Source organism: Bubalus bubalis, chromosome 15 (genome assembly GCF_019923935.1).
Source record: "Bubalus bubalis isolate 160015118507 breed Murrah chromosome 15, NDDB_SH_1, whole genome shotgun sequence".
Taxonomy (NCBI): Eukaryota; Metazoa; Chordata; class Mammalia; order Artiodactyla; family Bovidae; genus Bubalus; species Bubalus bubalis.
The window spans coordinates 11734118-11746501 of NC_059171.1; the positions used below are offsets into that span (position 1 = coordinate 11734118).

At 40.4% G+C, this 12384-nt stretch overlaps 1 protein-coding gene and 1 long non-coding RNA gene across 4 annotated transcripts; one reads left to right on the forward strand and one right to left on the reverse strand.

The window, feature by feature from the left end:
- Positions 1 to 2695: 2695 nt before the first annotated feature.
- RBM12B (RNA binding motif protein 12B) lies at positions 2696 to 10525 on the reverse strand. 3 transcript variants are annotated; one of them, XM_025265026.3, is made up of 4 exons: positions 10375 to 10525; positions 10128 to 10197; positions 6872 to 6916; positions 2696 to 6285 (listed from the first exon to the last, which is right to left on the reverse strand). In XM_025265026.3, the coding sequence occupies exon 4, from the start codon at positions 6255 to 6257 to the stop codon at positions 3303 to 3305; it is 2955 nt and encodes a 984-aa protein (XP_025120811.1). In that variant the 5' UTR covers positions 6258 to 6285; positions 6872 to 6916; positions 10128 to 10197; positions 10375 to 10525; the 3' UTR covers positions 2696 to 3302. The 3 variants fall into 3 exon arrangements, with proteins under 3 accessions (XP_025120811.1, XP_006055241.1, XP_044784465.1); XM_006055179.4 differs by lacking the exon at positions 10128 to 10197; XM_044928530.2 differs by lacking the exons at positions 10128 to 10197; positions 10375 to 10525 and adding an exon at positions 7965 to 8272.
- A 48-nt stretch (positions 10526 to 10573) lies between these two features.
- On the forward strand, positions 10574 to 12050 carry LOC112579082. The gene is made up of 2 exons (XR_003103487.3): positions 10574 to 10965; positions 11165 to 12050. It is a non-coding gene; the product is annotated as an uncharacterized LOC112579082 (long non-coding RNA).
- Positions 12051 to 12384: the final 334 nt, after the last annotated feature.

Genomic DNA, 12384 nt, shown 5'->3' on the forward strand with positions numbered 1-12384 from the left:
TGTATCTCCTGCATTCACGGGTGCATTCACAGGGGGGTTCTTTACCACTAAAGCCACAAGGGAAAGTCTTAAAAGGGTTATAAAGTAACTATTTCTACTATTTGTGAGCTGGGACAGAATCAAGGCTATTACATAGATACTTAGGTAACCATATTTTAAAATATAAAAACCTCTTTTTAGCTTCCTTATAAAAAGACAGGCAACCAGTCTGACTAGTTAGTTGGTTATAGGCTTCCATTTGTCTCCAAAATAGATATATTAGGGTTATTGGAACTATATAGTTAATTCATATATAAAGATCATGTAGTACCTATTATAGTTCACTAAATATTAGCTAACATTTAATGCAGAGATGGAGGTGATAGGGTCACTGCTTAATAGGTGATATATGGACCAAGAGCCAATGCTCATGACAGTATTATCATTAAGTGTGTAAGTGTGCACTCCTAAGGAGTCTTACTATCTCTTGGTTATGAGATTAAGCTTACTTTCTAGGCATGATCTATATTTTTCAGATGCCTCAAATCAAAAATGTTTTGCTTTAAGGTAATTAAAATGCCACTGGGTATTAAACTTGATAACCAATATGCCACTATAATACCTAATAAATTTAGGAGAGGAAACACAACTGGCTATGAGATAATTATTGAAGCTGGGCAATGGGTTTATGAGGATTTAGTGCACTGTTCTCTTTTATGTGTTTGAAATTGGTGGTGTGTTGGTAAACTGGCTCACTGCGGTGGAAAACGCCCTGATACTCTGCACTTACCAGTTTCCACGGTGTAAATACTCCTACCATGGCCAATTTAAGTTACCAATATGTCACTGAAGGCAAAGTTGTGAACAGATGTGGAGAAATGGCTCCCAAGCAGTAGAAGCCAGTTTTGTGTAGCAAACTTAAAGTTAAAAAATATACTAAACTGAAGATCATGGAGTAGAATTCTTATCAATCCAGTAATTTTACAATCAAAATACAAAGCCTGTGCTTATTATTATTGTTAGCCTTTTAATTATCACCACCATTCCACCCTAGCCTAGACTGAGAAGCAGTTCCATATTAAGTTATACTTCACCTTAAGCTTCATCATAGCTTTCATTTATTTATATGTATTTGAGAAGCATTTTTAGGTCTTCCAATACACTTCAGTAAGATTGATCAAATCAACCATACAATCTGAGCACTTAAAAAATCTTTTCTTCCTATTGTCATTTTCCTAGCTTGTGAGCTTACTAGTTTCAAGTGCCATAGTGATGTGCTTTTTTGAACCAAATTTACCAGTTAATTCATTTTACTGCAAGTAGGATGTTCAACATAATTAAAAACACAGAAACTTCGGTTGGTTTTTCTTAGACTTCTTTAAATCACTAAAGATGAGTATTGCGGTACTAAATGGCTAAATACTAAAAAGTATTCTACAATACCCTCCAAAGTACTGTATATAAATTCAAATTTTATTATTCGCTCAGTGTGGGGAAGTACCTATCACAAAATTGAGGGAAATCAACTGTTTTATGTAAATTATAAAAGACCAATCAAAATAAAATCATGTTTGATAAAATTAACAATTTTAAATTAGAAGCCAATATATACTGTCTGTCTCATAAAGAATTCCTGGATATATAGTAACTTCTAGTTACTCTGTCTTTTATTCACAATGTTTGGGCATATTAATTTTATCTTTTTTTTAATGCTATTTTTAAAGCAACAATAGAGGTTAAGAAAATATCCTTTACTCTTGAAAATATTTTTAGCATGGTCTTCTTTAGTTGCTAAGTCGTGTCAGATTCTTTTGTGACCCCATGGACGTAGCCTGCCAGGTTCCTCTGTCTGTGGCATTTCCCAGGCAAGAATCCTGGAGTAAGTTGCCATTTCCTTCTTGAGGGAATCTTCTGGACCCACGGATTGAACCCATGTCTCCTGCACTGGCAGGCGGGTTCTTTACCATTGAGCCACCAAGAAAGCCCAGCATGGTCTTACTAAAATTAAAAACTACCATTTAACAAAGTTGGTAGGCCAAAGTATTAAGAGCATGAACTGGAGTGAGTAAGTCTGTCAGGGTTGAAATTGGCTTCATGATTTGTAACTATGACTTTAGGCAAGTTACTTAAACTCCGAATTTATCTCATTTGTGAAATAAATACTTGTAAGCCTCTTAAGGCATATTAAGATTGACATTATGCATGTAAAGCACTTAAACTGCCTAGCGCATAGAAAGTACCCAATGTTAGCATTATTATTATGGTATGAAAAATCAAATCCAGTATTTGCAAAATCTCTACAGTGTCAAATATCAAAGAAGTAAAAATTTAATCTCACAGAATTCTTGTTACATTTAGTCACTGAATCTCCGGATAAAAAAAGTTTTGAAATTAAGAATAAACACCACAAGTTATATAAATCATAAGTAAATTCTTCCTATAAACACAAACTATGTCCATTTATCAGATTCTTCCCAACAAGAACCTGAAGGTCCCCTTGTACCTGTAATTACTTTTTTAAGTATTGAGTAAATCTTATCAGTTTGGTTGATGAGATGTTGGAATAAACCACAGAACTACACAAAGAACTCATATACTATTATAGAATGTCTGGTCCCTCCTGTCATATTATTTAATATAGCTGTTGAAAACCTTCACAAAAGAAGCTGTAATTCTTTTTTCTATATATACAAATACAAGTTAATTAGTTCATCTATTCAGTTGCAATTTTTTTATTTTTATAAAAACTTTGAAAGTTAATTTCCTAAGCCTTTTACATAAGTAAACTTCAAGTTCACAGTCTGTCAATTTTGAGCTACTTATGATTAAGGGGAGGCTTAACACAGTAATATCTCAGACAAGGAAGAGGGCATTAATTCTGCAGGCAGTTAGCAATAAAAATGCTAACCCTGAACAATCAGTCACTGACCATTTCCTTATACAATTGGAGTAGAAATGTAGACTACAGAATGGAAACAAAAGTAAACATAAAACTTGTCTTCCCCAAACACAGTTTTCTACTTTATACAAGTCTTGACATTTACCCATGACATCAACAAAAATTACTGCACTCAGGGAATTAGTTCTCCCCCCAACCCAACCCACCCCACCCCCATCAAAAAAAAAGCATATATATTTTTAAGTTAGAAAAAGTGAATGGCAATTTGCAAGCAAAAGAAAACCAGATTCACATTCTATTTACATTTCTTCTGTTCACAGGTCAAAATTAAAATGTTTCATTAGATAATTAAAAATAAACACTTAAAAATGCATTTTACTGCATCAATACTGTGGGGAGATAATTACCAATTTAGAAATGCTCTCTAGAGCAAAATTAACTTAACCTTGCGGGGGCCAACTGGTCTATCATTCAGGTCTTTAATAGCAGCCATAGCTTCATTGTAGTTTATCATGGCAACAATGGCTTCCCCTGTGGGTAATCCTTGCTCATTATACTGTATTGAAACTGAATCAGGTATGATTCTATAACCATGGAAGAAGTCTAAAATCTCATTAACATTAGCTTTAAATGGAAGATTCATTATCTTAATAGGTGTTACTCTACCTGAATTACAATTTAATTTTGGATCAGGCATAAATCTCCCCTCAGGAAAACTTCCCATATTACGCTTTCCAAAATCAAATTTGCCACCTTCTGGGCGACCAAAATTCACAAAAGGGCGATGACTTCTAAAACCAGGGGGGCTCCTAAACTCCTCACCAGGAAGTCTAAATCTGTCAGGAACTCTGGAGTCCTCCTCTGGAGCTTCCCTGAGGTCTTCCTCCGGGAGCCGCCTGAAGTCCTCATCAGAAGGGCTTCTAAAATCTTCCTCCTGAGAACTCCTGAAGTCCTCTTCAGAAGGGTGCCTAAAGTCTTCATCCGGAGGGCCCCTGAAATCTTCATCCTGTGGGTGCCTAAAATCTTCCTCTCGGGGGCGCCTGAAATGTTCCTGGGGTGGCCGCCTGAAAAGCTCCTGAGGCGGTCGTCTAAAATGCTCCTGGGATGGCCGCCTGAAGTGCTCCTGCGGTGGCCTCCGGAAATGCTCCTGAGGTGGTCGCCGGAAGTGCTCCGGGGGCAGCCGACGGAAGTGATCTGGGGGTGGCCGACGGAAGTGCTCTGGGGGGGGCCGCCGGAAGTGTTCCGGGGGGGGCCGCCTGAAGTCCTCGGGAGAACCTCGGAAATCCTCCTCAGGAGACCGCCTGAAGTCCTCCTGGTGGGGTCGCCGGAAGTCCTCCTCAGGAGGGCGCCTGAAATCCTCCTCCGGGGGCCGCCTAAAGTCTTCCTCAGGTTGTCGCCTCCATTCCCCTGGGGGAAGCCGCCTGAAGTCTTCCTCAGGAGGCCGCCTCCAATCCTCCTCAGGTGGCCTCCTTAAGTCTCCCTCTGGGGGGCGCCTCCAGTCCTCCTCCTGGGGTCTCCTGAAGTCTTCCTTGGGAGGTCGCCTGAAATCCTCCTCAGGTGGCCGCCTCCAGTCCTCCTCCCTTGGGTACCGGAAATCCTCCTCCCGAGAGCGCCTGAAGTCCTCCTCAGGAGGCCGCCTGAAGTGTTCCTCCTGAAGGCGCCTGAAGTTTTCCGGGGACCGCCTGAAATCCTCTGGGGAATGCCTAAAGTCTTCTGGAGGGCGTCTTTCAGGTGGTCGGAAATCCCCCTGAGGATGCTTGAAATTGTCCAGTTGCCTCAAGTCCTCTTGCTGATGCCTAAAGTTTTCCGAAGGGCCACCAGGGTATACTGGTGGATCATTTGAGTCAAACGAATGGGAATGATCATCTCTATCGCAAGACTGTGAATGGTCATGCATTCTTTCACTAGACATTGAAGAAAAATTTACACCGAACTCCTGCATTTGTGCCTCAGATATGAGCCTTAACAACACCTCTGTCCCCAAGAATCTCCGTCGGTTTAAACGTTCAGCTTTCACGGCCTGCTCTTCTGATTTGAATTTCACCAACGCTTCTCCTAGACCAACTCCTTTGTCATCATAAAGCAAGCAGATGTCATCCTCAGCAAGAGAAAAGTCAGCAAAGAACTTCTGCACTTCAACTTTTGTAACATCAAATGGGAAATTTCTTATATATATGCACAATTTCTGGCCAGAGTAGCCTTCTTGAGAGTGTTTTTGTGAGACCTGTCCAAGTCTCTCTTTCTCTGTTGATGCTGGTCTTTTCTTTTCATAACATTCAATGAACTTCAGCATCTGTTCCCTAGAAACTGGATCAATATAAACTGGACGATATTGTAAAACAGTCTTATGTAAACCCAGAGCAGTGTTATAGTCTTTCAGAGTCTTGAACATCACAAAGGCATATCTTGTTCTTCTTTCATCTTTATATAAAAACCTAATCTGTTCATTTGTCAGATCAGTATCTCTAAAAAAATTTCTTAAATCTCTTTTGTTAATACTTACAGACAGATTTTTTAAGTGAACATAAAATCCCAGAGGAGAACGGGAACATGTTCTTCTGGGAGATTTTGAATGAGATCGTTTCCGAAAATGTCTATCATTAATTCCTCTTGGTGGTGTATGTTCTTCAGTCCTCATAGAAATGTCACCTTCCTTAATTAAATTACCTCCAAAATCAATCCACTGTTTTTCTGAGCCTTGCATTACTTCAATAAATCTTGAACCCATAAAACTTCTATGACATTTAAGACCTCCTGAAGCATCGATACATGAGGCAAATTTTACTATGGCATCACCATTATTTCGGCCATCATGATGCTTTAAAAAAATTACTCCATCCACACATAAACCAGAGAAAAAGACACGTACATCATCTTCATTTACTAAGTAAGGCAAGCCTCGTAGAAACAAGTAAGGATTCTCAGCTGTCAATGGCCGTGTCTTTCTTGGCCTTAAATCACCATGTCCTGTACCGTTAGTATGAAACCCAGCATCTTGATTAATTGGAGAACCATATCCAGAATTACTTCCTTCTTCTTTAATAGCCTCAACAAAATTAGATAAGCTGCCAACCCCTGATGCCCCAGATCCTGGTCTCTCTCTTCCCATGCGGTCAGTTCTTTTCATTTCTATAGTCTTCTGCATTTCTGCTTTACTACTAAGAAAGAGCTCTACAGATGAATCCTTGATAAACCCTCCTGAACGACTTACGGCACGTCTTGCATCTTCATCTGTTGCAAAAATAATAAAAGCCTCCCCAATTTCCCCTCCAATTATATGCACTCCTCCATCAGGAATAGTCAATCCCGTGAAGAAGTGACGGATATCCACAGGCCCCGCAATAAAAGGAAGCCCCAGTAAACGGATGACTACAGCCATGCTGAGCGCAAACCACAGCAATAATGACCTGCAGACAGAAAGGTACACATAATAGCAAGTCTTATTTTTGAAGTACCTAATCCAAAACTAAGCTTAATAATTACTCGTCCCTACCTTCTTCAGCATTTATAAATGAAAACAAGATATGCGTTCACAACGATATTGACTGTATCTAATTCTTTAAACAAATGGAATAAATTTTCTCCCAACTAAACATACAAATAAACCAGCTACTTTGAAGAAACATTTCCTATCACCTATCCTATACAGTGTTGAGTAGAAAAAAAAGGTCACATCTCTGTACGTCTGCCAAGTGCTACTTCACAACAAGACCAAACTATTTTCAGACATATCTGCTAGTGAAACATGAGAGAGAGCTTTGTGGATTAAAGAATTTTACCAACCACAACAAATTTTACATACTTAGAAAAGCCATCTATGGACAGTATATAATTTCTGCTCATGATAATAAACTGCCTACCACTAGTGCATTACTGGCCAGACATAAAGTACAGAAGCCATGCATACCCAGGTGTACTATTCTACTTTTTTTTTTTTTTTTTTTTTTTTTTTGTCAAGCCTCTGTGAAAAGCCTTAAGCTCTGGATATCTTACCTTTTTATTTCTTGCAGACCTGTTAATTCTGTAAAAGCAACTTAACTGTGGAAAGAAAATGAAATATAATTAATCCTTGGACCCTGTAATTGACCTTAAACAACGCCAGATTAGGATATTCACTTCACAATTACCTATTAAAAGTGAAGCAATATAAAAAGGCATAGCTAAGGGTATTACAAAATGGTTATCTTTGTTCCAAGGGGAAAATAATCATCTTTTAGCAAAAAGGTAGAAATTCCAAGGAGACCTCTGCAAATTATTTAGAAACAAAAAACCTGAAAACTTAACAACTGGTCCTTAATTGAAAGTGGCCCCAGAAAAAGGTGATAGAAATGTTATATATTCTGAGTGGACTATTGATTACCTGGGAGTGTAAATTTATCAAGGCTAAATGAACCTATCCTTAAGTAAGGTCTGTGCCTTTGACTGTATGTGAATTTTACAACCAATTTTTAAAAATCTTTTCTACAAGTAAAAATGACAATTTAACACCAAAAATTCCCGAAACCCTATCTTCCACTTGAAAAAACCAATATCTAATTCATCATTTCCAACTCTCCTGTAAATCTTTCAAATCATAAGAGCAAATCAAATTAATAAATGATACAATAAATGAAGAAAACCATTTTTTAAAGCAATAAATCCAAACCAATGGCTACCATCTGGACACAATTTTAAGTTCTACATAAACACCTCACACTTCCAAACATGGAACCCAATTTCCTGACTCCACTAAGACAAATAGTAAAATATCCCTAAAATCTAAAATCTCAATTACTTATACTCAACTATTGCTACTCTGTATCTTAAACTCAAATTTTATTATGCTAGTAAGTTTACCCCATTTTGAATAACTGTCCTGCCTTCTGGGGAAACCCAAATGACTATGCAGAAGGTAGAAACATAGTAATACATTAATTTGGAATATTTGGGGATATCAGTATTAACTATTGAAAAATCTCAAGATTACTTACATCAAATACTTTCAGAGATACCCAAACTAAGTATTCTTACCAAATATGTTTTTTAAGACCTATTAATGATTATAAATTATGTCTTTAATGAACAAATGTTTTAATTCAGTACTTACACTTAAATACCACTCATCCACAAAGTGCTGTCTGAAAACATGGTCTTTGAGGTCTGCAAGGTCTATTTTCCTTTGAAAAAGATCCATTGACTACTTTTCAAACTACAACTAACAATGATATCAAGAAATTAACTGGCATTTTTTACACATTTGAATTATCAATGCCAAATTGATATTAAAAGTATTACTGAGGTTTGTTGCTAAGTCGCTTCAGTCGTGTCCAACTCTGTGTGACCCTATAGACACCAGCCCAGCAGGCTCCCCCGTCCCTGGGATTCTCCAGGCAAGAACACTGGAGTGGGTTGCCATTCCCTTCTCCAATGCATGAAAGCAAAAAGTGAAAGTGAAGTCGCTCAGTCCTGTCTGACTCCTAGCGACCCCATGGACTGCAGCCTACCAGGCTCCTCTGTCCATGGGATTTTCCAGGCAAGAGTACTGGAGTGGGGTGCCATCACCTTCTCCGATTAGTGAGGTTTACTATATAATATTAATGCATGAAAATGGTGGGGCGGACATAGGACATATAAAAAATCTTTGTAGTTTCCACTCAATATTACTGTGAACATAAAAAATAGTTCTAAAACTTAGTCTATTAGACAGTATCTGCATGGTACCCCCCAACCACCCCAAAAATGAGTATAAGCTTCACTTCTTCAACAAACCCACACCAACATTTTAATAAAAACTACAAATGGCTTCTGGATGTTCACATTAATATTCCAAGACTCTTTACTATGCAAAATGACTTAGCTCCTGTTATTTTTAGAAAGTAGTGTAAAACATTTTATCCCTGCTAAACTTTTAAAAATGTGAAAGGAAACATATGTACAAAAATAGTCGAGAACATTTCACAAAATAATTAGCGTCAAATTTTAAGAAGTCTTATAATTTATCCTAATTTGAAAACAATATTTTAACTAAGTAGTTTCATGAGTACAAATTCATGAATTCCAATTCAAGAATATAAAAAAATTTTTCTTCTAATTTGCCACAGTGAAACATAACTATTGCTTAAACTTTTTTGCCCTTGAAATAGAAGGGTAATGTACTATTTATCCCTCTACAGAAATACACTTAGGAGATCACCTGTAAGAAACCAGATATCAAAATGAGCAACTTTCCTGTGGTTTCCACGTGATTTTCCTAAGCAAATACCCCAGAAATTCTATTCTTAGAACGCTACACAAAAAGCAAAAAACCCTACTCTACACTTAAAATGCTTCTTCTTACGAATGCAACAAAACCATCTTTATAGCTGTGTTGATTTAAAGACAGTGAGCTATTAGAACTTCTAACTTATTTTTAAAAAAAAGGAACTGAATCCTTAAAAGCTCACTTAAGGGTAAGTGGCTGAAATGAACAAGCTCATTTTAAATAACTTAGCTGATTTTATCCAAGGATTCATCCCATTTAATCATTATCACAAAAACCCTATGAAATGCTTATTTTCTAATCAAGCCTTAGAGGGAAAAGGGAGAAAAGCTAACTTGAAATGGTATTATCTCCGATCCATTTATCTTAACTAGAGAATAGCAAGTCATTTTCCAGACATGGTGAGAGAGAGTTAACTGCTATTTCTTAAAACCTAAAGTTATGATGAAGTGCATTTAAAATGCAAGAGTGAACCCTGCAGAAAATAATCTACCCCACTCCATAAGGATTCTTTATGACGATTTGCTTTTTATCCTTTTATAACGTAGATGATTAAAATCAAAAGCCAAAGGCATGACGACACAGAGCCAAGTCCCCAGTAGAAACTGGAAATGAAGGCGAATCCACACGGCACAGGAATTCCCATTAACATCCATCCTCCTCAAATGGGGATCATCCGAAGGCATTGCTTCTATAGCTCAAAAAGCCTTTGTCCAGACTCCCAGGGGTCAGAGCTTCCTTCTTTTGCTCCAGGCCAAAGTTCCTACGTGGGATCCGATGCTCTTGGCAGACCTTCAGCCAAATCAGCCTTCAAATCAACCTGGACCACCCAACCTCCGTGCCTTTCCGTTACACCGGCTCAAGGGCAAACATTCCACCCCGACTCGCCCAAGGGTGAGCTGTCCCTACATCTAAACGCTTGGGCTCCCCTCAAGCCTAAAACTAGCCGGGCCTCCAAGCGCTTTTCCTGCCACCACTGACTACGATGACATAGCAAAGAAAAACAAGTACCTATGGAATCCTTCCAGATCTCCACTCTCTCAAGCCGACTGACAAGGGCACGCACAACACCACATGGAGGCTGCCGGGGAAGTCGGGTGCGTTTAGCAGGGGAAAAGAGGGTGCCCTGACGGCAGAAGCTAAGCTCGCTGCTGGCGCGGCCCCGCCTTTCCCTGTGCTTCGGTCCCGGCCGCCAAGCCCTCCCCACGCCCGACGCCCCTGCGGTAACTGCTTCGCACTAGGGCGATCAAACACACACCGCTGCAGCCGAGTCGGAACCCCAAGGCTGGGGGCGGGGAGCACTCCTCGTCCGCAGCAGCCTCCCAGAGCCGGGAGAGCCCTCAGCGAACCCAGAAGAAGATGGCGCCCACTCTCTCCCCTCCGATCCGGACAAACGGACGTACGGTGGCTCTGCCCATGCGCTCTGCAGGCGTCCCCCCCACCCCCACCCCCTCTCCCGCCGCCCCGGCCCCGTCTGCGCACGCGCCCTAACGTTCGCAGACTTCCCGTTGTCAAGCGGGAGGGAGGAGGCGCCAGGGCGCGCGCTTGCCCGCGACCCAGCGGGATCGAGCTCTTGCGCATGCTCAAAGCCCGCGCTGCGTGGGACTCCACAGGGCCGGCGGAGAGCTTCCGTTAACAGGAGTTTGCGGTCAGCACACGGTTGTGATGGGAAACGTGTGTAACAGCCGAAGTACACTGGACGAACGTTCGTGATTCCCAAGGGCTACGAAAAGAGTCGCAAAAGCAGAGGAAACACTTTTGGATGCTGACTAGCGCCCCATGGGACTCCTGGGCGCGGAGGCCTTTTTGTCCCTTTTTTGTTTATTTGGCTTTCCTGGTGGCTCATACGGTAAAGCGTCTGCCCGCAATGTGGGAGACTCGGGTTTGATCCCTGGGTCGGGAAGATCCCCTGGGGAAAGAAATGCCAACCCACCCCAGTACTCTTGCCTGGAGAATCCCATGGACAGAGAAGCCTGGCAGGCTACATACGGTCCGTGGGGTCGCAAAGGGTCAGACATGACTGAGCGACTTCACTTTGTTTCTTATAGGCAAGACTCCAGCCTCCATGATCTCTCACTTCCAAAAGGCAGCCGTCAACGTCAACAGTTAAGAGTAGTGTCTGACTCTGCAACCCAATGGACTGCTGCCTACCAAGCTCCTCTGTCCATGGGATTCTCCAGGCAAGAGTACTGGAGTGAGTTGCCATTTCCTTCTCCAGAGGATCTTCCCAAGCCAGGGGTGGAACCCAGGTCTCCTGCATTGCAGGCAGATTGCTTTCTCCTGCACTGTAAAAGGCAGGAACAGTTCCTAATCAAAGGAGGAACAGCGACGAAATCACCACAGGCAGGATTTAAGGACCAGCGAAGTTCACCAAGATTAGGAGACGAATATTTTGGCTCGGACCTGTGCCTCCTGCGTCCTTCATTGGCAGGCAGATTCTTTGCCGCTGACCACCAGGGAAGCCCCGCGTCACTCCTGATCATGCACAAAGCTGTTTTCTTGGGGTCTGCTTTCCTCAAAACTGTTCACCACTTTCTGTACAACAACTTTATTTTTTCCAATCAAACAGTCAGCTGTAAGTCAGAGCGATTTCCTTTTCCCTCGATAAAATTCAACTCCATTCCACATGCCATCTTGACTGATAACTTACACCCTGGTTTCCTATTGTTTGCTGAAAATTTTTTATTTCTGTTAGCTTTAATCACATACTTAAATTAGAATCCTCATCTCTTAAAACCTTCATTTCCTGTGAAAACTAAGAAGTAAGCAATTAATGTCCTCTGCATTAGTATTTTGGAGACTAGTAACAAATACCGTTATAATTTCTAAAAAAAAAAAAAAAAATGCTTTCAGATTGAGAACATCGCAGGGCGGCACCAAACACATTCATTAATAGTTTTAAATATCTTTAGTTTCTCTGTAAAAGTAAGTCAATGTTCAGTAGTTAATGTTTCAGTACCTTATTTGGGAATGACCCAGCTATTCAATAAACTTTCCTCACTTAATTTAATGCAATTCCAGAATTTTAAGTGAGCAAAATTGCAAAGACTATTTTAGAGATTTCTGAAGCATATTCATTCTTAACAGTTTATCTAAACGTTCTAATCTCATTTACATTTTCTATCCCTAAAAGTTTCTTTATATTGAATAAGGTGATGGCACCCCACTCCAGTACTCTTGCCTAGAACATCCCATGGACAGAGGAGCCTGGTAGGCTGAAGTCCATGGGGTCGCGAAGAGTCGGACACGACTGAGCAACTTTACTTTC